At 42.2% G+C, this 24,892-nt stretch overlaps 2 protein-coding genes across 4 annotated transcripts in view; both read left to right on the top strand.

The window, feature by feature from the left end:
• The first annotated feature begins 2,013 nt into the window (after nt 1–2,013).
• Nucleotides 2,014–15,434, top strand: IFT27 (intraflagellar transport 27). Of its 3 annotated transcripts, none has more exons than XM_031600101.2 (8): nt 2,014–2,573; nt 4,971–5,291; nt 5,614–5,693; nt 6,751–6,810; nt 7,503–7,562; nt 8,526–8,643; nt 8,942–9,051; nt 9,258–15,434. In XM_031600101.2, the coding sequence occupies exons 2-8, from the start codon at nt 5,279–5,281 to the stop codon at nt 9,354–9,356; spliced, it is 540 nt and encodes a 179-aa protein (XP_031455961.1). In that variant the 5' UTR covers nt 2,014–2,573; nt 4,971–5,278; the 3' UTR covers nt 9,357–15,434. The 3 variants fall into 3 exon arrangements, with proteins under 3 accessions (XP_031455961.1, XP_031455960.1, XP_031455962.1); XM_031600102.2 differs by having other exon boundaries at nt 2,018–2,573; nt 4,971–5,085; XM_031600100.2 differs by lacking the exon at nt 4,971–5,291 and having other exon boundaries at nt 2,017–2,573.
• A 2,575-nt stretch (nt 15,435–18,009) lies between these two features.
• CACNG2 (calcium voltage-gated channel auxiliary subunit gamma 2) overlaps nt 18,010–24,892 on the top strand; it is a 56,252-nt gene continuing 49,369 nt past the window's right edge. The window contains exon 1 of the mRNA XM_031600099.2: nt 18,010–18,150. The gene's annotated coding sequence lies outside the window, so the exon portion shown is untranslated. The remainder of the gene's footprint in view (nt 18,151–24,892) is intronic.

A 24,892-nucleotide genomic window follows, 5' to 3' on the forward strand; every position in this document is an offset into this window, starting at 1 on the left:
ACCACTGCCTAAAGAAAACATGATTTCAAATTTCATGGTCCTGCAGCTGCCAGGGCAACTTATCCTGCTCACATTAGACAAGGGGCACTTCTGACACGTAAGGAACCTTGCTATATTTGATAAAGAAATGAAATGTGTGAGTAAAGGAGTGCTCTATTTCTCTTTAGCTGCTAAGTACAGGATTTAACTTAATCAACACTTCTCTGGGGTAAGAACCTCATCCTGTGCTGTGGTTTTTGGTGTTTTGCTTTGTGTTATGTTTGGCTTGGTTGTTTTTTTTTTCAAGCCTGCAGGGTTTCTTTCTCCCTCCCTCTTCATGTATTCAAGATGAGAGAAGCTTCAGTGAGCACAGCTACCAGTACTCCAATTTATTCAGCAGCAACCCCTGTGGACTGCTAACAGCAGAATGCAATTCTGCTTGGATTATAAGGTGTAGATAAGTAATTCCATCCTTAATCTATCACTGTCAGTGCAGACAAGGGAAGGACTTTTACCTAGGAGAAATCAGGCAGAGGAAAAAATATATATAATGTGTGGGGCAAAAGGACAGCTGAAATAAAGCAAGGATACAAGTCCTTGCTGCATGCTAAGTGCATGCAGAGGAAAGCAGGAAACATGGAAATGAGACAACGGACCAGGGTGCTAGAAGTAAAGAATGTGATGAAGGATGTAGCCAGCAGAAATTCTCAATAGCAATGACAATTCCACTTCTAGCATAATCTATGCCTTCTATTAAATATCCCCAGAGTGAAATGGTAGAGATGTTGGAGACCTTGGTAAATGCTGATGGATAGTACTTTACATTTACATTACAGACACGATCAATAAATCTCAAGTACATCATAATGAAGTCTCAAAGCCTTCGCATACAAACCTGTCAGTAAACTGGGACAATATTACAAATAGACAAGGATAATGCAAAGGTTGCACAAATAGAACAGAATCACAGAACTGTAGGGGTTGGAAGGGAACTCTGGAGATCATCTAGTCCAAACACCCGCTAAAAGCAGGTTCTCTGGAGCACATTGCAGAAGAAAGCTTCCAGGCAGGTTTTTAATACCTCCAGAGATGGTTTTAAGCTGAAGGAGGGAAGATTTAGGTTGGATATCAGGAGGAAGTCCTTTACCAAGAGAGTGGTGAGGTGCTGGAACAGGCTGCCCAGAGAGGTTGTGGATGCCCCGTCACTGGAGGGTTCAAGGCAGATTGGATGGGGCCCTGGGCAGCCTGGTCTAGTATTAGATATGGAGGTTGATGGCCCTGCATGTGGTGTGGGGTTGGAGCTTCATGATCCTTGAGGTCCCTTCCAACCCGAACCATTCTGTGACTCTGTGAGACTCCACAACCTCGCTGAACAGCAGGTTCCAGTGCTCTGCAACCCACAAAGTAAATAAATAAATAAATACATACATTCTCAAGTTCATACAGAACCTCCTATGCTTCAGTTTGTGCAAGCTGCCCCTTGTCCCGTTGTGGAGCATCACTAAAAACAGCCTGGCCCCATCCACTTGACTCCCACCTGTCAGATATTTATAAGCTTTGATACGATCTCCCCTCAGCCTTCTTTTCCAGGCAGAACAGACTCAGTGCTCTCAGCCTGGAAGCTGGGGAGGGACACAGCATCAGGAACTGGTATATATATGAAGTTGCTTTTTTTTTGGAGGAGGCGATTCTGCTTGCAGCAGGTTATTCCTCCCTAGATGCAGGACTCTGCACTTGTTCCTGTCGAACCTCATCAGGTTCCTTCCTCCCCGCCCAACTCTCAGCCCGTCCAGTTCTCGCTGAACAGCACCACAGCCTTCTGGCGTGTAAACGAAGACGCAACAACCGCCCCTTCGACACCTTCCACCCCGCCTCGTCCATTAAGGACCAGGGGCGACTCGACACCAGGCCATCACAGCGCATGCGCAGAGCAGCCCGAGCCCTCTGACTGCCAGCCATGCGCATGCGCAGAAAAGATCCCGCCATGCATGCGAGTGGGGGCCCTTATGCCCGGAAGATTCCATTGCGTGGGGAGGAGACAGGTGTAAGACAGAGGCTTTTCTGCCTCACTCTCACTTGTCTTTTCGCTTCTTAGTGCTTCCAAACTCTTATTCTGTAGACTTGTGCCCACAACTTTATTATTTTCTGCCCTTTTCCAAGTGAGTTATTTTTGGCTGCGCGGTACTGTCCCCTGTGCTCTGCCCAATAACAAGCCGGTTCCTCATACGTAGGTAGTTGCTGGGCAGACAACACCCCGCCTTAGCAATCCGTACCACAGCCGCACCGCCCTCTGAGCGCTCAGCCCCGCCTCAGCCACAAGAAGGGCGGGACCAGGATTTGAGTGACAGGACGCTCGGAGGGCGGGCAAAGACACAGCAGCCAATAGTAACTCCGGCTAGCCTTGACGAGCAGAGCTCACAGCCAACCGGATTTAGCGCGCCGGAGGAAGGCGGGGCGCTCCGTTGCTAGGGCCGCGTTGTTGCTAGGGCCGCGACAGAGCGCGGTGGCGGCCGCCGCCGCCTTCCCGACCCGCCGCCTCCGCCTTCCTCGGTCCTGGGCGATGGTGAAGCTCTCCGCCAAGTGCCTGCTGGCAGGTGAGTCCGGCCTCCTCAGCGAGGCGGGAGCTCTGGGAGGGCGGTGGTGGCGGGCCCTGCGGCCTGGCAGATCGGCAGAGCAGCATCCCCGAGGGATGGGGCGGTGGTTACCGCCTCCCGCTGTTCGCGTGGGAGGGCGCGAAGTGCGGTGCGATCGGCTGAGGAAGGGCAGGGTCCGAAGCGAGTGGGTGTGGGAGGATGGAGGATGAGGGGGAGGGCGAAGAGCGCCTGCTTCACGAAGGCTTTTTTGTCCACACGTGAACTGGAGGTTAATCTGAGCGAGGGAGAAGTGAGGTGAAGACAGCGCTTTATTCCATCAGAATGGATTAGGGAGGTGCCGAGAGTGAATTCAGCCGGCTGTCAATGCCGCAGGAAGGAAAGGCTCATCACTGAGCGCGTGCTATGGGCCGGGAGCGCAGAACCAGAACGCCTTGCTGTGCAGACAACTCTGCGCTTAACTCCTTGCTCCAAATGTGCTTTCTTCCATCCAGAATTAAATCTTTGTGTTGTTGTTTTGTTGTTTCTTTTTTCCTTGTTGTTTTTGCTTTTTCCTTGGAAGCAGGTAACTTGTCATCTTGCACAAAGCGAAGTGCAAGCTTTGGCAAATGCAAAAGAGCTCTTCTCCCTGCTGCCCTGTTGACACCATAGACAACATGAGTACCTTAACCATCTTCAAGATTTGCACATCACTTCCCATTTAGAAGTTTCCAGGACCCAGTATAGGTTTTCTTTAATCAGCTGCCCAGGCTGATTCCATGACACTCCCGAACTCACACAGGTTTTCTTTCTGTGACTCAGTTATGTTCTTAATCCCTACTGGGTTTGAAGCTGCCCTTTCAATTCTGTTCACAGTGCAAACAACAGAAAGGCTCTCTTCCGTGTCATAGAATCAGATCTGTTTGTAGTGCTCCTAAGTACTAGGATAGTATGTGTATCTTGTTGAAAATAATGAATGAATGCTGCAGACCAGGCAAGATAACGTCTTTCTTCCAGGAGAGATGACTATAATGAAATAGATGTATGAGGTGAGAAACCACAACCTAGAGAGAACAAGAGAATGCAATTACATCGGTAGAAGCAAAAACGTCTGAGGTAGATCAAGAAACTCTTGTGTACCTAAGGAAATGATTATGAGGAATAGAATGGCTGACAGTATTGGGAGCTGCGCCAAGGTCAAGAGTACAACAGAGGGAAAAGGACTTTTGTTAGTAGAGGAGAGGCTATTAACTTGACAATAGAAAGCGATTCCTTGTTATCTCAAGAGTAATTTACAGACACAAACCAAGATACTGTGAAGCTTACTTTGGAGGCAACATGAAAGGGTTTTCTTTGTAAAAGAAGATAAACTTGTTGGTAGCAGACATTTTAGAGACATGCAACAGTTTCTGGCAGAATAACAGAAATATGGATGGAATAAATTTTGTGGGATGCAGTATTTGCAGTTGAGACCAAACTAAATGGAAAATGCAAGGAAACTTATTTTGAGAAAGAAGTGCAATGATGTAATGGGCTAAGAGAACAGCAAAGAAGAAGAAAAGAGGGGGAAAAAAAGCTGAGGCTGTCAAATAAAAGAAAAGGAGCAGATTAGGTAAGAATTTGCACTGGGTGTTGAAAATAAAAGAAGCTTGCACAGTTTGTAGCAGTGTATGCTTCTCTATCTCATTTTACAAAGACAGATCTAATTATCTATTGAAATACAGAATAGCTTCCACTCAGAACAGAGTGTTGTCTTCAGCACAAGCTTGAACTGATCAGGGAACAAACAAGCTGATTTACCAGATTTTCCTGTCTAAATATTATGAACCCAACTCAGCTCAAAGTAAGCAAGCATACTGAAAACGTTTAAACAAGAACTGCTTTGGTTGATACATCTAGGAGCAATTGTTAGTATCCAAAGTACTCTTCTTTGAAATATCATGTGAGGAGATAACTTCCCAATCTCTTTCAAAACACCACCTATGAAGTTCTAATTGGGCCAAAATGTACCCCTTTCTGAGTGTGTTTATTACCAATATAACATAGAAGGTTTGTGTTCCAGCTTGACTGTCATGAGTGTTCCTTTCAAGACAGAAAAAAGCTAGAACACTGAGATAGTTAATTCCTGGGTTTTGTCCCTTTTGAACTATTCAGGCTGCTGAAAGGATATGTGAAGAGAAGATAAGCTCCCTGAGAACATTAAGTTAACTCTGTTTTGCAAGGACTGTGATCTGTTTCATGGAAAGATTTGGGCTTACGTGAATTCTGCAGTTCTCTGCTATTCCTTTAGGTCTTGCAGAACATTGTAACAGTGGGCCAAAGAAGGGCAGAAATTTGCCCAAAGTGTTATGCAAGTGACACCAGTAAACCTTTGTTCTAGAGGAGCAAAAATGAAAGCCCTTTCGTTTGCTTTCCATACAGGGATGAATCAGCAGGCTTCCTCTCCAGCCAAGTGACATTTGCTTCTGTTATGCCCAGGATGCAACTAATGAGCCACCAGCAGCATTGAGTCAGCAAGAGCTGCTCACTTAGCAGGGTCAGCAAGAAGAGTTCATCGAGGAATGCTACCAGATTAAGCAGCTTTGTACTATATGGAAGACCTGCCTCTCCACTAAACTCAGTATAACACTAACAAGGATTTGAATTTGTGGAAATGTGTATTTTGAGGAGAGAGAACAGCCTGTGCAGTTCAGTCTCCCGTATCATGTTGTCAGATTCTTTGTAACACCATGCCTGGAAAATGTGAGTTCTTAGGTAAAGGTATAGGGTAGGTTCCTAAACATAAATTCTAAAACAAACAGCAATTCAACCCTGATCTGGGAACTCTTTACTATTGTTCATCAAGCAAAAACCTGATTTCAGCATCAATACGCATAATAACAATATTTATTTCATCACATAGGTAGTATGTTTCAGATTATTTTGTGACAGTTACCTTGCCTGCATTCAGAGTTCTAGTATTCAATGTCTTGTGGCATAAGATAGGATCAGAACTGAGGGAAAATAAGATTCTCTAAGATGAAATAATTTTATTATTATTTTTTTTTAATCTTTGGTTTTGCAGGTGATCCAGCTGTGGGGAAGAGTGCTTTAGCTCAGATGTTCCGCAATGATGGGGCTCATTTTCAGAAGAACTATACATTGGTAAGTGCAATTTACACAACAAGCTCAATCTGCTCTCCAGAAACTTTTCTAAGTTACATGAGATAAATAAGAAGCCTTAGAACAAAGTTAATTATATGGTTTGTTGATGCATTCATGGTGGGTCTTACATAGTTTTTTCTCTTAGAAGAGAAATGATTTAACGTTCTGTAAGCTTTTACATTATGTGGATGCTGGTTTTGAAAGAATGATGAGTAAATTAATTAATTGTTCTAATTTTCCTTCTGAAACAGTATTTTCCCGAAATTTTGTGGTCTGAGAGAGTTCCCCCCCTTAGGAAACACTTTATGAAAAAGCATCGCTGAAGGAGAAAGCTCTTAATTCCAACTATTCAGTGTGCATGTGGACATTGTGCTTATCACTATGCAAACATGAAGATGTTCTGCATAGCCCCAGGATAATTATAATCTGCAGAAACTGTTCCCAGATGAAGAGGATACAGTTTGCAGTCTTTCAGTGAGATAATCAATGGTGATGACTAATCAGAAGCAGGATAAAAATAAAAGTAAATATAAGTAAAGTAAAAAAAGGAAAATATGAGTGCGGGGGAATAAAAAAAACCCAACCCTATATTATGTTTATTCATTGAAATAAAGATGGAAACCAGAAGTTAAGGATAGAAATAGAACAAACAAACAAGCTACAAAGCAGAATGAGATAAAAGGTGGAAGAGGCACAAATAATCTCAGTCCCATATGTTAGCTGATCACATGGTTGGTGCAAAATGTTCCGAGGCTGCTTTAGAGCAGCAGTGTGACAGTGAATGTAGCCCCACAGATTTTAACTAATATGCTAGTATACAAACAAAGCTCTGAATGCTGGTACTCTTTTTCACATTTGAGCAAACCTACACAGCTGTGACACGTAAGGAGGACTATGTTACCAAAGCTATGAGGAGCACTGCTGAGTTCCCAGCAGTCTGTTTGATGGGACTGTAATGATTTGCAAAAATTGCCTCAATCTTATGCATAGTTGGTATGCAGTTGGGCAGGCTCTTAAAAACTCTTCTGATCCCTCTTTTCCTGATTCTTCTTGACAGACAACGGGCATTGAACTGTTGGTGAAGGCTATATCAGTTCCAGAGACAAGTGATAGTGTGGTGAGTTTTTCTGTGACATAAATTGGGTCAGAAAGAGACATCTGGAGCTCAAGCCTCCCTTTCCATCTCATTCCATTAGAAGGTTGCACTGTATGTTTGTAAGGCCATTAAGTTGCAGTAAGGAAGTGAGACTGGTCATGTGCAATTTCTTGTGCTTGCTTTTGTGAAGGGTTAGCTTAATCTTGAAATGTGTTTTACATAGTTGTGTCTAAAAGGACATCTTAAACCAAAGCTGTTGCAAGCACTTTTTGCTTTCTGTTCTGTCTTTTAGGACAATCAGGTTTAGTTCATGTTTCTTAGAACTACGGAAGCTAAAACTGTTCCTTGTCCTTAAATACCCTACACTTCCACTACTGTAATGTGGACACCTGTGTCATTTTATACAAATAGTGAAAATTAGCTTTTTACTGTCCCACTCTTCCCAGTGTTCTGTTTCCAGCAGAGGTAGAAACAAGGCCTAGAACCTTGGAGGTAATCCTTTTATCATTTATACATGAAAAAAATAGCCACTTCTTTTATCATACTGTCTGAAGATGGGGTGTGCACAGTGCCAAAAAGCATGTCTCTTAGGAACATGGGACTGCCGTACTGAATAAAATGCAGGGATGACAAGTTGTGGTAATTTACTTTCAAAACCTTCCTCTACATTGCAGTGTTCCTGGCAAGAACCTTCTTTCTGCTTCTGCTTTCAGGAATTCTTCATTTTTGACTCTGCAGGCAAGGATCTATTTTCTGAGATGCTGGAGAAACTGGTAAGTGTTATGTAACAGTCCTCTTCTTCCAAAGGAGTGCTTTTGCTTTGAAGATCTGAACTCCTCAGTCTGACAGATATAGCAAACTTTGTCTTTAGTGCAAATGGGAGCATTTACTTCAGTTGCCAATGCTTCCTGTTCTACCTTTCTGAAACTTGTAAAAGTGCTAGAACAAATACTTTGAAGAGGAAGGAAAGCAGATAATCCTTCAGTTTTCTTACAAAAGAAGTAGGGATTTTTAACTGAGAGTAATGATGTGCTGTTGGTTAAAGTATTTCTATTTCTCAGAAATACATCGATTTTTGCTGCTACTTCAGCAGTGATGTTTTTTGTTTTGTAATGATATCTTGATACAGCAGGACACATTTTTGTCCTTGAGCATAATACTGCCCTTGACTGTTGTATGGTTTTTTTTTTCCTTCAGTCATTCCTGTATTTTCTGGTACAGTTCTCCATTGTACTATCTCACTTGAAAGGTAGAATCAGTTAATTGATATGAAGTTTCCCAAGACAGCTAAGTCAACCTAATACTGGTCTACAAGAGGCAGTTGCCCTGTTGCCCTTGCACCAGGTCTGATTTGCAAGGGACCCCTTTGGAAGCTGACTCAGCTTCTCAAACTGGCAAAAAACCTTTCTAATTTTTTTCTATAGGATTAATTTTGTGCTGATTGAGCATGAAGAATCAGCTTCCCTGGGAATAAGATGAGTGCCAGAACTGGTACAAATAAAGGAGCAGGACCATAAAGATAGAAATGAGGAAGTAAAGCAAGACTGTATCACTCAGTGCCAGCTATCCATTTAATCAACTCAACAGAGATGTGTAACCTCAGCCCAGACATAGGTTTCCTGTGTATTAGGCTTTTTATTTTTATCTTAGCATCTGTGTTTGCCATGCAGATGTGGACTGGCTGTTGACCACATTGGTTTCATTAGAGCTGACAATGTTCCTTTCTTGCTGTGCAGTGGGAGCAACCAAATGTCCTGTGCCTTGTGTATGATGTCACTAATGAGCAATCTTTCAACAACTGTGCCAAGTGGCTGGAAAAGCTGAGGGCACAAGCAGTTGGAATGCACATCCCAGGTAAGAAATGGATGATATTCTTGCTATCTGCACCCCTCTTGTATGGCAGCAGTCCTTTCTGTTGAGCTGCGATATAGAGCATTTATTTTAAGGCAGGTGCAGGCATGGCTTCCTCCAACTCACAGTGCAGATAAAGACATGAATGTATTTTAGATCGTTCCTTAGTGGAAACTTTTCTAGATAGTCACAGTTGCCTCACCCCAACTTTTTCAGATACTTCTGCAATATCCCCAAATTTACTGCTAACAAATCATCATTTCTGAGTTGTATTTCCTTTGTTTCTTTTTCTTTTCTGCAGGTGTCTTAGTGGGGAATAAAACAGATCTGGTTGGTCGTCGAGTTGTGGAACAGAAACAAGCACAGGAATGGGCTGACAAACATGGTCTGGAATACTGTGAGACATCAGTAGTGAGTATCTGCTCTTTTCACCATCTATAGAAGTGGGAATTTGTAAAGTTATCTTCTCTTTTAGCTGAGGATAAATAACTGGGGGCTCACTTACACTTATTTGTCCTCTAACTCACCCTCTGTTTTAGTCTATCTTTTGTGAAGCTGTTTGAGCAGAAATAGTAAAATGCTTATTTCATCTGTCATTTACAATTTTCTTTTTACAGAAGGAGATGAAAAATTTTGAGGCCCCTTTCAACATCCTGGCAAAGTCATTCCACCAACTGTACAAAGAAAAAGTGGAAACCTTTCACTCACTAGCTTGAGGGCCGTGACTGGGATGACTTAACTTCAGAGCTTCTTCTAGTGCCCAGAATCCTATGGATTGGAATACAGAGAGAGGAAAAAAGATGAGCTTTTTGCTTCTTCACGGTCATCTTCTGGTAATTCAAAATAAACTAGAAATAAGCGAGTGGAAAGACATTATTTTGGAATTGCTATCTTAGCATCCCCTTCATGTCCTTTACCTCAGTTCTCTGCTCACTGAAAGTCTGTTAGGCTGGAGGAGGCAGAGTAAAAGGGGGAGGGCAGAATGGAAATTGCCAGCTTTTTGCCTTGATAATAGTGCCTTGTCTCATGTCTGAACAAACTTCCTGCTGCTGTAAGCAAGGATGTAGAGATTTGGAGGAGGAGAGAAGATATTTTGCAGCTTAAGCAACCCAGCACTGGTACGTTGGAGGGCAGGACTGATTCAGCCCTACTACTTGCAAAGCATTTTCAGTAGAAAGTCTGTGGCCTGAAATGGACATGTAGTTGGATTGGATTTAGGTGTGTTTCTGGGAACGCCCAGAGTTTGAGGTCTATTTTAACAGTGTTATTTGTATCAGTTCTAGGATTGATACAGTGATGACTAACACCTCCTTGTAATGCCTAGAATTTGGTTTTCTTCAATGAGGCTCTTCCACTGCTGGTCTGTCTTGCGTCTGTGCCATTGTCACTTGGTAACGCAGTGCCCTCTGCTGGCCCCAGGTCACAAAATTTCTGAAGCAGCTACCTCTGTTGAAGCAAGAAGGACTTTGTATAGTCTTACCCAAATTGGCTTACCTGTGAAATGAGGTCATATGGTGAGAATACCTCTTTTATTCCAGGGGCAAGTCTAAAACTGAAATTGCCCTTCCTTCTTCATGCATTTGTTATTTTATTTGTTTCTGTGTCATTTTGTATTTTGTCAGCTGAACTTAACACATCATGTTCTCTTAGGTTTAGTTCTCAATCCCTTACTAGAATCATTCATCTTTGTTGTTAAACTTTCCCAGCTTATCCTTGAATTTCAAAGTACAAACTATGATTCTGCTTTCAATTGTGGAAACAGGACTCAGGAAATGAAAGACAAACTAGCTAAGTTAATTTGATTCAGCCACATATAGCTGGAAATTTTGTATCAGAAGGGGTAAAAGCCTGGACAGAACACTGCGTGAGATGTTGACATTGCATATGTAAGAATTGCTAATACTTGCTAATGCAGTATGTGAAAACATCCAGTTATGTACTGCCTTGCAGCTGGACCTAACATTAAAGAATTCAAAACTGTAGCATTTCTTCTCTTGTAGAACTATTTTAGCCTCCCTTCGATAAGGAAGGCTAATTTCTGAGGAGAATAAACACTAAGGAGTTTTTCAAGCAAGCTTTTCAGGAATCTGTGTTTCAATACTTTTATACGTATATTTTATAACCACTTTTATGCCCAGTGCTAGGAATATGACTGCAGATGTTGTAGCAGAGTTTATGAAGCACTTCAAGAACCTGCAATAGCAGCTGGGCTCATTTCACTGGCAACACTATGTTGATGCTGGGAATTAGCTAGGGAGCCTGAACACAAGCTAAAGAGGTTAAGCAGGCCCTGAGCTTGCTGGAAAAGAAAATAAATAGGTTTGTTGTTGTTTTGTTTTGTTTTTCACAAATCCACTTGGGAAAAAAAAAAGACATAGCTGGGAAAGCTCTTATTTGAAGAAAAAGAGGACTCCTCCATGGGCTTAGGGTCACTAGAAACAACTCACCTTTTTTGGCTTGGGTTGACTTTACCTTACATTGGTTGCCTTGCTAATCCTGGGGGTGTCTGTTGATTTACACAGGCTGAATGGAAGTTTGCCTGCGGATGCTAGTACCTCTGACTATTAGGAATAAAAGTTATTTTGGATGTTGAGCTGATCTAAAGAAGGTAGTTCGTTTCCCCATACTTCTGTTGATGATGTGATTGCAACACAAGACTTTTTTTTCATCTTGAAAATAGCCTGCTAGCTGTGTCTGCCCCCTGTGATATGGTACATGGGGGTGAGGAGGGGTGTGTGAATGCCTTAGGAATAGGTGATGAAATTAATCCTGCATGATCTCTAACGGGTGAGTTCAATCTCTCTGCACCAGAAAGACCTCCCATAACTTCAAATAAGCAGTCTAAATGCACCAGTAAGATGAAGATTGGTGAACAGTGTTTTATTAAATGAACACAAAAGCTGGAGGATCTCATTAAGGGAGTGCTGGTGGTGATTTGTGATTTATTGGGAAGCTGCTTTTGATAGGTTAGTGAAGAAAAATGCATCCCATGCAGGGAAAGATATATTGCCAGAGAAAGGAAATGTATAATCTAATTAGCTAGCACTAGGGATTCACCCATTGCCCCTTTCCTTCATTCTGCAGGCCAAGGCTAGAATTAGAAAAGGGGTTGTCTAAAGCACATAGCTCACCTTACTCTTTACAGAACTATTTCAAGCACTAAAGTAGTCATAACTTAACATCCTTCAAAATAGTGTGTTTGGCCATTACCATCTCTGTCATTCTGAATGCATTTTAAAAGCAGAATGTATTATTCTTTTTAGCTAACAGGCTATGTAATAGCAGCATGATGCAGGTGATGCTGTTTTCCTAGCTTATTTGTGACCTTGGTTATAGAGACTAATAGTGAAGGGTGAATGGAGACTGTGGGAGTCAGATACAACCAGGCTGTGGAAAAGTTTTGTCTATAAAGTGAGGATGCTTGTTTGCTGCTTAGCTTTTGCATTTCCCTAAATTACAGGTGCTGTGGAGGACAGTGGGAGGAAGGCAGAAAGCATATCTGCTGGCCATTGTTGTCTTCTTACAGCTCCTCTATGTCCAGCTATGCATTACTGTAGGTGTTACAAGGATAGATAATGGGAGGACAAGGGGAAATGGTTTTAAGTTAAAGAAGGGAAGATTTAGGTTGGATGTTGGAGAAGTTCTTTACTAAGAGAGTGATGAGGTGCACAGGCTGCCCAGAGAGGTTGTGGATGCCCCATCCCTGGAGGTGTTCAAGGCCAGGTTGGATGGGGTCCTGGGCATCCTGGTCTAGTATTAGATATGGAGGTTGGCAGCCCTGTGTGTGGCTGGAGGGCTGGAGCTTCATGATCCTTGAGGTCCCTTCCAACTCAGGCCATTATATGATTCTGTGATTCTGTGTGTTCAGCATGCATGCTTACAATCCAGAAGAACCCTAATTCAGCCAGAACTGAAATTTCAAAAGACAGGAGAGGAAACAAGCAGGCCTTTAGCATCTTTAAGAAGTATGTAGTCCTTTTTCCTGCTTGGTTTTTTTTTTGACTGGGGGAAAAAACTGTCTTTTCTCTTCAGAGTTCCTCCTTACCTTTCCTTTGGTCCTCATTTCTCTTTTTTTTACTACATAGAAACCTTTTTACACTTGTGCCTTGCTCTATGTGGTAAAATTTTTTTTATTGTTTTAGAATTTCTTCATTGACTGTTCCCAAGACTATAAGACATTTTGTCTTAGAGAAATTAATGGATAAACAGAAGTGGAATTTTAGTCAAGTTATCTCAGAAGAATGAACCTCATAAACTGACTGACATTCTGAAATTTTACTGGAAATTCATTTTTGTGAAGTTGTCTCATTAAGATTGCTTTCATAATTTTGTTTTGTCTTGCCAGACATGTTCTACCATGGAGTGAAATGCAGGATATAAAATTCCAGAAAGATTAATCCTTGTTGTTGGATTTAATAAGAATTTCAAAGTTGATCATACAGTGATAATTTCTGTTCAATCTTAACAATGGAGTGGTCACTGCTGTTCATAATAAAGCAACACATATTCTGAAATGGGGCTGTCAGAACAATTTCTTCTAGAGATCTGTTCATTTCACAGACTTAAAACAAGAAAGGACATCTTTTAGAAAACTGATCTGATAAAGGATACTATTTGGTCAGAGTTATTTCTGATATAACATCAGTGGCTTAAAGGGCTGGATTTAGTAAGTTATGCCAATTGACTCCCTTGGGTAAGCTTCATTTCTTTACCTTCTATACATCTTGGACCGATCTGACCTGATAGCAAAAGACACATGATGTTGTTGAAAATGAAATACTGCCTTGGGGCAGAAGGATAAACTGCGGCCTCCTGAGGTCTTCCCAGCAATACTTTCTATAATTCTATTAGATTAAGTGGGGAAAGAAGTAGCGTGGAAAGCATAAAACAGGCTAAGTCATAAACTAGCAATTAAAGTGGGAGCTGGGCCGGGCTACAGCAGAAAATGTACAATCTATCCCAATTAAGAGCTGTATCTCAAGAGAAACCAGGAGCCTGACGCAGGTGCTGACAGCAGGGAAAACACTGCATTTCTGTACCTTAGGCAGCAAATGCTTTCTACTGGTGCTTACGCAGATCCATGGGGGTCCATACCCCACTCAGGACTGTGCTCTGCTTTTAATAATTGCTGTATCAATGATATTCAGCTGACAGCTGCTTGCAGTTGTTTTCTCATCTGCCTATATAAAGCCGGTGGTCTGATAGCAGATCTCTGTTAGTAGAAGGAAGATGTGTCTGTTCTTGACACCATCTGTTATGGGACCCCTCTCTCTTTCCCTGAGTCTTTCTTTTTCCATTTTATCTCCACTTCTTCATGGAGAATAGCCACCACTGCTTGTTTTTAGCAAGTAATTTTTCGATCTTGTAGATGATACTCTGGTCCTGGGGCTAAGAGGCTTCTAGGACCTTCTGCAGCAGAAGTGGATTGCAAGCAGGAAATATTCGAGGGCCATGTTGGCCCCCTCAGCGTTTCTCATAGCCTGAGGGCAAATCATCTCTCTGCTTCTTGCATCCTATTTTCTCCTCCTGCTGTCATCTTGCCTTGAGAACAATGTCTTCTGAGCCAGTTGCCCTTGGCTCTGTTGACCCGGAACAGCAAGGCTTAGGGAGGGAGTAAAAAGAGAGCATCTCAATCTCCAGTCCTTTCAGGTGTTGTGAACTTTAGGTGCAATGACTCCTTGTTGAAATCACCTGACAGGTGGGGATGTTGCTCAGTCTAGAGTGTAATTTTCTGGCAGAAGACCCCCAGCGGAGTCTCCGCAGCCTCATCTCGGCTCTTCAGAGCTTGCTGCAGTATAACTTGACACTGGCTGTTCTCATTCTGACTTGGAGTTGTGGTTGGTTGTTTGTTTGCTTATTGTTTTGTTTTGTTTTTACTCCTTGGGGGTTCTTCTCTCATTCTTCTGTCACAGCTTCACATATTTCTTCCCCTAGAGCTGTTTGTCAAGAAAAGTCTGGAATTGCTCTCTTTCCTGGTCTCTGAGATCAAATCCAAATTTGGCAATGTTTAAAAGGGAAATGTGACAGACCCTACATGTCAAACTGGGGTCAGGGATGGGGTCAGTTTGATGAGTTTCCCTCTAGCCAGATATGCATCAGTTGGAGAAATGTGGAGCCTGTTATCTTTCTGTACAAGTACTGGAAAAATATACAATGTGAAGACTTCTAGTCAGGGAGTGTGAGCAGAGTAGGTATATAGGCAGAACTGCTAAGCTGCTGTGCCTCAAACAGTGGAAATGAAGGAGCAGTAAGGGAATAGGAATGAATAGGAATGAGTACGGTCTATATTCCTTCATGAAAAGCCCAAGGGATTTGCAGAGGGAGAGTGGGAAATATGGATGGAAAGACCTAAGGCTTTTTCTGGCTTGTAGAGTTATGTATGGAAATTAAATGAGAGGAAACATAATTTATGCTTGAGCCATTGAGGGAAAACAAGGATACAATATAGTGCTAGATGACACTGCAGGATGTAGAACAGGTGGTAAGAATAAATAACTGGATAGAAATTTGCAGGACTGAGATCTCCTGGTCGAGGTTGGTTTAGGGAATTCAGAGCCATGATGAGTAAGATCAATGGCAAGCATGAGTTTTTAGGTTCAAGATAAAGGGTTTGCAGTAGACAAAGGCAGGTTGGATTAAAGTCTGTGTAACAGAGTTGATGCTGGAGTTATGCAGCAATAGTGAAAACCCATAATAGTAAGCCTAGCAGTAGCGTGGGGAAATAAACACAGCAAGCTGTGATGCTCTGAGGAGCATATTCAGGGGAGACTGGAAAAAAATTAAAAAAAAATAAAGGTAGACTACAGACACTATTGGTCTGAAAGGGTGGAAAAATGTAAAGAAAGATTGGAAAAGATTGAGTGCAATTCTTCGATAGGATTTCTGAGTGCAAGGAAATAAACACAATTATTGCCTGCAAATTTTTGTGTTATTTAAAAAGAAAAAAAAAAGAGGTTAGATTCTTTTACCAGAAGCTGGAGTGATACACTTGCTTAAACCTTTTTTTTCCTGGGGAGAGAGGATGGAGAGACTAACACATAAGCTTACACATAATTGTGCTGCACCATACATTATATCCGCCCATTCAGAGAATGGAAAGAGAACCTTCATCTCATTTGACCAAGCAAAAGTGACCATTACAACTTCAGGATTGACATTTCACAACAGAAACTCTTCATGACCAGCTAATAGAGCAGAAGACCTCCTGAAAATATCAGTATTAACCTCAAAAAATACAAAATGCAATGTGTATGTGGTCAGTGTAAAGCAGATAGAAATCACCCTGTTTGTGAATTTGCTACTAACTATAATAAAAATGCATTTAGCTGCGATTGAGTGGAATGTCTTTTCTCTCTTGGTTTCCCTTCACTTTTGCTAATCAATTTTAATTCTTGTGAAGCATCGCTTACTCTTAGTATCACAGTTGTGTGTGGCCATTGTGTGCTATTTCTAGGTCTTGGATTTTGTGATGTTGAATGGCTTCAGTGTGGGGGCTGAAACTGGAAGTGTTCATGTTGTGAATTCATGTTGCAGTTGAAGCATCAGGCATAAAATGCAGAACAGTATGTCTAGGAAAGACCGTTTACAAGGTTAAGATAACGCTTTTCAGTGCTATTGTCAGCAGAGAGGTATCAGGCTGCAGGCAACAGGAGAATGTTAGATGGGTTAGGAATGCTGGTAGCTTATAAACAGGAAACAATTGTCATTTATTGGAACTGAGTTAGATATGATGCTGCAAGTCTCTGAATGCAGATATCAGGGGAGGTATAAGGGAGCTTTCTTGGACAGTGTCATGAAACTGGGAAAGGTCAGGAGGACATTTCCGATATGGACACAAACAGACTAATGAAGCTTTTTCTGCCCTCTCTAGTTTCTGCACCCACTCAGGCCTGTGGATATTTCCTTTAAGTGGACTGAGTCATTGCTGGTGATGGCTCTTCTAGCTGAGACTGCCAGTAGGGTGGCATCCCTTTCACCTAGACAGAAGTGACCACTGGATGCCACGTGGTTCACAACCATTTGATTCTTCTGTACTGTCCACGCCTCTAGCCTATGAACAGTCCCTGCACATGGAGGCCTGATTGCTGCTTGTAGCCATACATCCCCACAACTCTGCTATGCTTCCCATGCTATAATGCCCCTCCTCCCCTCATTACCTTCAGACTCCTTAAATCCTCACATATACTCACTTTTGTGAGGTTATACACTGATGTCAGGAAAAAGCACTGGACTTCCTATTCACTACTACCATCTTTTGCCCCTCTCTTCTCCATCTGGTGCTAGGGTAGAGCTTGTTCATCCAGCTAGTTCTGGCACAAAACTGAACTGGTATGGGAGTGAGAGAGCTTTGCCCATGTTGGATGTGTGTTTCTTTGCGGGTGAGGGGCATCTGAAGCAGGCACCCTTTCCTCCTTTTATTAGACTGCTCTCATTTATTACACCATCTGTTTTCCCAGTGCCAGAGATGATGCTGGGGATATGTGACTTGGGGCACTCAGGCAGAAACTGGCCTGCACAAGGCCAGCCATGTGTTTGCCTCCTAGCAATGCAGCGGTCAGCAGCAAATTCTTTGCCGCCGCCTCCTCTCAGTATGGGAGAGAGCAAGCGTGGGCCTGGGTGTGTAGGAGACACAAAGAGATAAAATACGTGAAGGAGCAGGGGAAGGCACGGAAGGGACATGGCTGGGGGTACATATGTATCAGCTAGAGAGAACTGTGGGAAGGAAGGACAGACAGACAGATGGGCAGAGTAGGGGAGAAGGCAAGAGGAATGGATTGGCAGGAGGGAAAGAAAGAACTGGGATAGAGGGAAACAAAGAAATGGACTGGCTGGGGACAGTGAGAGCAAGGCTGAGAAGGAAGGGCAGACAGGCAGAGTTGTCTGATATGTAGTGGGGAGAGAGATGTGTGTCAGCTAGGTGCTATGGTAATAAGTAACTGGATAACCAGAGATGGAGATGAAGCAACTGCTTGTGTGTGTGTCTGTGTTTGTATATGCCTGTGTAGGGGGGAACTGGGTGAATGACAGGGAGGGAGAACATCCACAAGGAGAGAAGAAAGAGATAAAGCAGAGCTATAAGAAAGAGCAAAAGAGCAAATCTAGAGATAAAATGTGGGAAGAAGAGAGGTGTGGGAAGGCAAAGCAGCCCTCAGAGTGCAAATAAGAATGGAGATATGGCGGGGAGAGAGGAGGGAAGCTCTTATGAGAAGAAGGAAGACTAACAGTGCTAGTACTCGTGTTTGGGGCTGAGGTTCTCTTAGTGGGACCTGAGAGAGGATAGAGGGCAGAAATACAAGCATGACTCCATAAGACTAAAAAGAAGCATTTTCTTATACACAGGGCTCACTGCCAATGCACAGAGACCCAGTGGACCTGGGAATGTAAATGCCACTGTTCTAGTGCAGGGTGCTTCCTGCTTGCTGAACTGCAATATACCTGAGCATCTGCAACCTGTGGACTGCCTATTTCCAGTGTACCTGCTTGACTGCTAGGAGCTGTTTATGATGGCAGGTCAGACATTTATTTATAATTTTATTCTCCTTCCTCTTGCCCTTTCTCCTCACAGTGTACTCTCAATGGACAAAGAGACATGAAAAAAAAAACAGTGCCCAAATTTATAGGCACCTTCTCGGTTATTCTGCCTCATGTCATAGATACCACTTTGCTTTGCTGCCTGACTTAGCCAGCACCTCTCTCTTTTACCATTTCATTTCTGTCCCTTGCTGCATCTTTTTTGTCTCCTTATTTATGTCTTCCTTCAACTTTCTGCCATTTTAATGTTATACTCTTCCCTCTAACTTCATCTATTATGTTGTAGGCTTCTAGGTTATATGCTTCTCGTTGTTGTTTCAGCTTATTCCTTCTAGTTGCCCTGTTTCATTTCTTTTGCTCCTTTTAATCTCTTCCTGATTCCTCCATCTCCTCCTGTCTGTGCCTGTCTGTTTGCTTTCTCTCACTCTCCGTCTGTCTCTTTTGAACTGGGTTGTGAATTCTGTTGGCATCAGAGTGGGACGAACTGTAAAACTGAGGTTCCCGGAGGGCCAGGTTGTGATCATTTTATTTTTACAATGTCCTTGGATGTATAAAGGTGTTTGTTTGAGGGGGAGGAGCAGTGCATGTGCTCCATGTGGGAGAATAGAGGGGAGTGCAGGCCAGAACGAATGAAGCTTGAAACTAATATAGGTCAGTTGCAGAGAAAGTCCCAGTGGTCTGTGAAACAGAGAAGTGATTTGACACTTCAGACTGGCTACTGGAAAGATGGCAACTGAACAGTTTTATCTAAATGACGCAAGCAACCTGGAAAAGTGTCCTGTGAAAGAGTGCAGGAGTGGTGAGCATGGGAGGAAAGCCAAGCCCTGCACAGGCTCTGCTTATCTACAGTTACCTTCTTAACTCAGGGAATAACCAGCCTGAAATTCCATGTTCCTGCCTCTGAGTGGTCTTCTCCTATGTGCATCCATCTGACCCCTGCATGGAATGGGGAACATAGTGGAGATACACCTCACCGTGCTCTCTTCAAGACCTGCTCACCAGGTCAGAGCTGGCAACAACAGAGCAAAGAGATTAGTGGAGAACCAAGAAGGACTGTACCCCCAAACCCTTGGAGATGTTTGGCCAATCTCTGCCGAGGATGGTGCTGCAAAGGAGCCTCACACCACCAGCAGCGATGTCACCAAGGCTCTGAGCCTGGCCTGGTTAAGCTGGAAGAACCAACTCCTCTCCCTGGCGCTGCTGGGAGTTGGTTTGTTCTGCATAAGAGTCCTCACTTGCCATGATTTTCCACAGACTGTAAACACTGCTCTCAGACCTTTCCTAGAAAATTTCACAAGTGGCTACTAGCTGCAGTGAATGATTGAAAGTGGCAAAACCTGATGAGTAACTTCTGATTTCATTTCTATTAAAAATTTTTTGTTGATATAAGAGTCATCTGTTAAGATGACATTTAGATATCAAAACAGACATCCAGATTTTCAGAGTCATTTGGAGCCTCTTCATCTCTGTAAAATCAATGTGAGATACTGACTGCTCAGCATAACTGAAAATCAGGGCAGTTCTTCAATGTCTAAACATGGACTTAAAAGCCTAGATACACATGTGTTTTGCTTTCTTTTTAAAATAGGCCCCCATTCCCGAGAAAAGGAATGTCACCTCTCTACAGCTTCTGTTCACGTACACTTTTCTGTGCATCACTGTGGTCTAGCATCTGACTGTCTTAACTCAGTGTGTTTAACCTAATTCCTGTATGGGAATTCACTCTCTGGATCCTAAACAATTATGAAAGTAATACAAAACCAAATCCTAGGAATTAATTTGATGGCTCTGTGTCCACAATACACCTGCTGGCTTTCAATGAAACAGCGTCTGCAATGCATGTACATTTCATGAGATGTCTCCCTGACAGTAAGATGCTACAAAAAGAAATCCTCCCCATTTTAAAATTATTTGCCTGTTATCACTGATGTCAGTGGAACCCTGTGATTATGAATTTTCTAAGATTCCCTACTCACGGAGCTCTCAATTAGGTGCTGGGATACATATTTTCCTTGATTTGTCCCTCTGAAAAGTCAGAGGGATGATATGATCTATCCCAGAGGCTAACCATTTTTCTTAATTTGCTTAGGATGTTCTTTCAAGAGTCTTTTTTTTAATCCTGGTTTTTGTTTTTTCATTGAGCATCAGAGAAATTAGAAGTATTCCTTCCATTATACCCTAAGCTATGTCACAGAAGAAGAGCTAAGGATGCCCTGAAGATGACGACTGTATAGCTCCTTTGCAGAAGGATTACCTGTGTTGTTACCTCCAGACCTAGAAGAACAAGTTTGTCCCATACAGAAGGCCTCAGCAATGCCTCTGTGGCTGGTGGGGACCAGAGGCAAAAGCTGTGTTCAGGCTGGACTGTGGCTTTAAATGATAATACTGACTAGATGAGGCTGCATAGGATCCTCTTTGTCCTCTTCTGCGCCCTTTATGCTGGAGGAAAGTCTGATATCAGAGAACACTGATCAAGGTCAACACGAAGCATCCTCACTGTAGGCCTCACCTTTCCTCCAGCATTTATCACTGTGCTGATATTTCCAGGAAGCTACCAAAAACCTTCAATTCAAAAAAAAAGAAACCCAACAACTTCTCTTTCTCACCTTATTCTTTACAGTTCTCTGATTACTGCTATGTTTACATAAAAACAGGCTTTTTTCTTCTTTAAGAGTCAAACCGCAGCTGCTGCATATTTCCTCATTGGAATTTTCTATACTTCTTTGTCAACAAATTATGGCTTTTTTAACCCATGGATTCTGAGCAATAGAGACCATCCCTGATTATGAGAAGTGGATCTGGTGTGAGTTCTGGTTATAGTTAATTGATGGATGGGCAATGGATTTATTATGAACAAGACCAAGATATTTCTGCCCATACTTCATGTAGTTCCAGTGAGACGCATTGCTCTATGATCTATTCTGAAGACCTTTTCCCTTGTGTCTTGACTTTAAGCAGATTCTGATCACAAAGCCTGTGCTATATTCTTTTCACTAACTTTTTGTGAGGAAGGTGTGACTCAGCTCGGGTTTTTTTCTCCTCTCATTTGTATCCTTTCACTCTGCTTTTCAGGCATTTGTTTATTCAGGTATCAAGGCTCTGTACCTCTTTGCCCTGTTTCCTGGAATATGCTTCCAGGACTGGGAGTATATGGATGTCTGTGAGAACTGTGCATGCCTGAATTTGCATATGGATGGGGAAAAAAAAAAAAAAAAAAGATTTAGGTAAAGGATCTGAGGATACAGCAACAGAATAGGAGTGGCATATGAATAATCAGGTCTTAAACTGGATTTCTATGGGACATAGTTTATCAGGGAGTAAAGGAGGAATGCATTTTTTTTTTTACACACAGGATGGGCCAGCATGAAGGTAGGCTCGAATTATATGTCACGTGCCAAATAATGTACACTCTGGAGTGGAGAATTATGAGGGACAGCATCTGAGTGAAGAGGATAGTGTCTTTAGTTTAACACAGGCAAATACATGGAATAGACATTCTGATGAGGTGGGGAATTTTCCCACAACTAATTGTCTGTTTTAGTCCTATTCAGTAAGTTTGCATGTGTATGCATATATATCCTAACTGAGGATACTTTACCAAATACTGTAATTCCAGCTAGAGTGATTGGTTAGCAGCCTGCCCTCTGTTACAGTTAATGGGTTGCAGGCATTGATTTTTTTTTTTTTTTTTTTTCTATTCCTATTGATTAGGAGGCTGCTGTCCACACAAACCTCAGCACAGCATGGAAAGGGAAAGAGAGGCAAAACAGTTCTCAACCCAGCAATTCATCATGGCGGAAATGTCATCCTAGGAGTCCCAATCTTCTCTCATTCTCCCTTTCAAATAGAGAAGGACACCTTTCCCTTTTTGAATAATTCAATCCATAAGGCACATGAGATGACTTTCTTCCTGTTATTTGAGGTAGCGAACATTTCAGAGATTGCCATTCAGTGGAAAAAAAAACATTGTGTGAGACAAGGGAATCTTGCACTGGAAGCCCAGGTGCTTTAGCTTCAAGACTCAATGTGCAACATTGGACAACCATTGATATTCAATTCATTTATGACAATACTCCGATCTCGCTAATAGCTTTGGTGGGGTTTGTGATTTCAGTGCCTCAGTGCCTCTGCAAAGTAATTCAAGCATTACATTATAAGAGTGTTTTATGGGTAAATGATTTTTTTTTTTTTTTTGCAAAGTGTTTGTCTTAAACAAGGATATATGTCAGAAATTGAGGGAGTTACGTACTACAGCTTTATACTCTCACACTTGGTCCACCTATATCTAGTGTAGTTTTTTTATGCACTCTTGGGATAGCCCCAACATCACTTTTGCAGAGAGACTTCCTCAGTTTATTTGTGAGACCTCTATACCACGTCTCCTTTTTTTTCCCCTTCTGATCATAGTGTTATGCTAGAGATGAATTTCATATAGTATTCAAATATTTGATGTTTACACTTTTATGTTGATCCTCAACTTAAAAGACCTGAAGTTAAGGAGAGAGGACCACTGAGGATTTGTACATCTGTATTTATCTCTCTATCATCTCCACATGTGATTCTTGGACAAAACACAAATTTTCTTCTTTCTTCAGTTTGCTAGTTTGTTAAATTGGTCTAAGAATACTACCAGCGTGCAGATATGATGTAAATAATGTTTCTTGCATATTTTGGGTCCCCCAGCTTTGAATGCCAGTGATGACTGCTCTGATCACCCTCTCTGCTTATCTAAACACATGGATATATAGGGTTTTTTCAACCTTCTCCAGTGAAACTTTTTAAATATTAATTCCTTTTCTGGATCATATCTCACTTATATCTTTCTGCCCCATTGGTTTTCAGTTCTATAATCATCACTCTAACCCCAATTTATTTTTCCTAACATCTCCTCTGCTGTTGCAGCTGTCTATTAACACCTCTGCTCTGCCTGCAAATACAACTGCATCAACTCCATTTCTTTTACATCTCATTACAGCAGCACCTCCTGAGATGGCCTGCCCAGTATGAAGATTCCTTGGTACCAAATCACTGTCTGATTTTATCCTGAGCCAAAAATCTCCACTGCAGCACTCGATCCAGAGATACTCTATTCAGTTCCATTACCATCCCATGGAGTTGTTTCCAACTTCATGCCCTTCATCTCCCTTCCTGTATCTTTCTTGTGCCCCTTTCTTTCCTACAGCACTGCCCCTTCTCTCCACAAATAGCAGCACTCTTGGTTTGCCATTGGAAGCAGACTTCCTGCGGCTCCTTGTCTCATCAGCTTCTCATTTCAAGTAATTTAAAATGTAATTTAAAATCTCTCTATTTCCTCCAGACTATTAATTTCTCTCTCCTTACTCTTCTATAGATGTCATTCTGTGTTGCGCTATTCAGTAAGATGCAACTGTTGTAAAATTCTGCCACAGTGTTTTTAATCTATATTCTTGTTTTGTTATATCATTTTTAACGATTCTTTGTAGGAAAGATGAAATCTCAGCCCAGCATCTAGCCACAGCACAAGCAGTCACACAGGACATTCTGGCATTTGCATTGCCTTTGTTCTGTTCTTCTCCAGCAGCATTTAGAACAACTGTAGAGGGATTATTGTGAATGGTTTAAGAGGATATAAGTAGGGTAGCAGGAAGAGAATTATTTCTGAAAATTGGGAAGTGTGAGGCAGGAAGTCACCTTTAGTCCTGATCCTGAGACATAATAAACCATCACAGGACCCACTGCTCTTAGGCAGAGATTAAAAGACTCATTGTTCTGCAGGCCTGGCCTTCTTGTACTGGCAGTTTCTTTGGAGAGAATGTGTCCCTATCTTGTTTGTGGAGTCATCTGAAATCAAACTTGCAAAATCTGTAGAAATACATAATAAAGGCAACAGTTACAGATTAGTTTGAGGGCCTCTGTTTTGGCCCAGCTTCTGCTTCATCCTCTGAAATTATCTGAATTAATCAAATGTGAAGATAAGTAATCCAGCAGTTCCAGCAGTATTTTTCTGATTACAGATGAAATCTGTGAATTTTCTCTGTGTTGGGATGCATTGCAAGTCCCAGTCTGCAACTTCCGCAGTGGCTGTTCACTCATTCTACTTGTCTCACTCTACTCAATTTCCAGCAGAAGCTACCAAAAGACAGCTCCCATTTGTGCAGCCCCACACACCCTGATCTGAAGAGGCCTTCCAATCTGTCACAGTAAAATAAACATTTAACAGCATGGGGTGCCCAGGGGAGCCCACAGTGAAAATATACCTTTTCTCCCTATCCTCTTTGAATGACCCTGCTGTTTGGGCACAAGTGAGGTTCTATAAGGCCTGAATCCTTTCTGCTTCCACTCACTCCAGCCAGGATGCTTTGTGACATTAATGGGAGAGCTGTACCGCACTATTTTGAGAGCACAAAATAATTGAGGAGCCCACTTTGCTTGGAGAGATTTCCTTCCATGTACTCAGTGTTGATGCCTGATGGATTTTAATGCCAACGTAGTCTGCTGAAATTTTTCCTCTTCAGAGTCTTCCAGGCTCCTGGCTCAAATTTTCAACCTTCCTTTGAATAATAGAACCTCAGTGGTGGGATGGAGAGTAATGACCACCAACACAAAAATAAATGGCTCAGAACCACCAGAATGGTACATTCATCCCTTAACCTTCCTTCTTTTAGCAGAAAGCATTCAGGAGCAGAGAAGTCCTAGGGTGTTCTTGTGTAGCTCCCCTAGCTAAAAGCCTTGGAGGACCTCA

This window comes from Phasianus colchicus, chromosome 1 (assembly GCF_987193195.1).
Source record: "Phasianus colchicus chromosome 1, bPhaCol1.hap1.1, whole genome shotgun sequence".
Classification (NCBI taxonomy): domain Eukaryota; kingdom Metazoa; phylum Chordata; class Aves; order Galliformes; family Phasianidae; genus Phasianus; species Phasianus colchicus.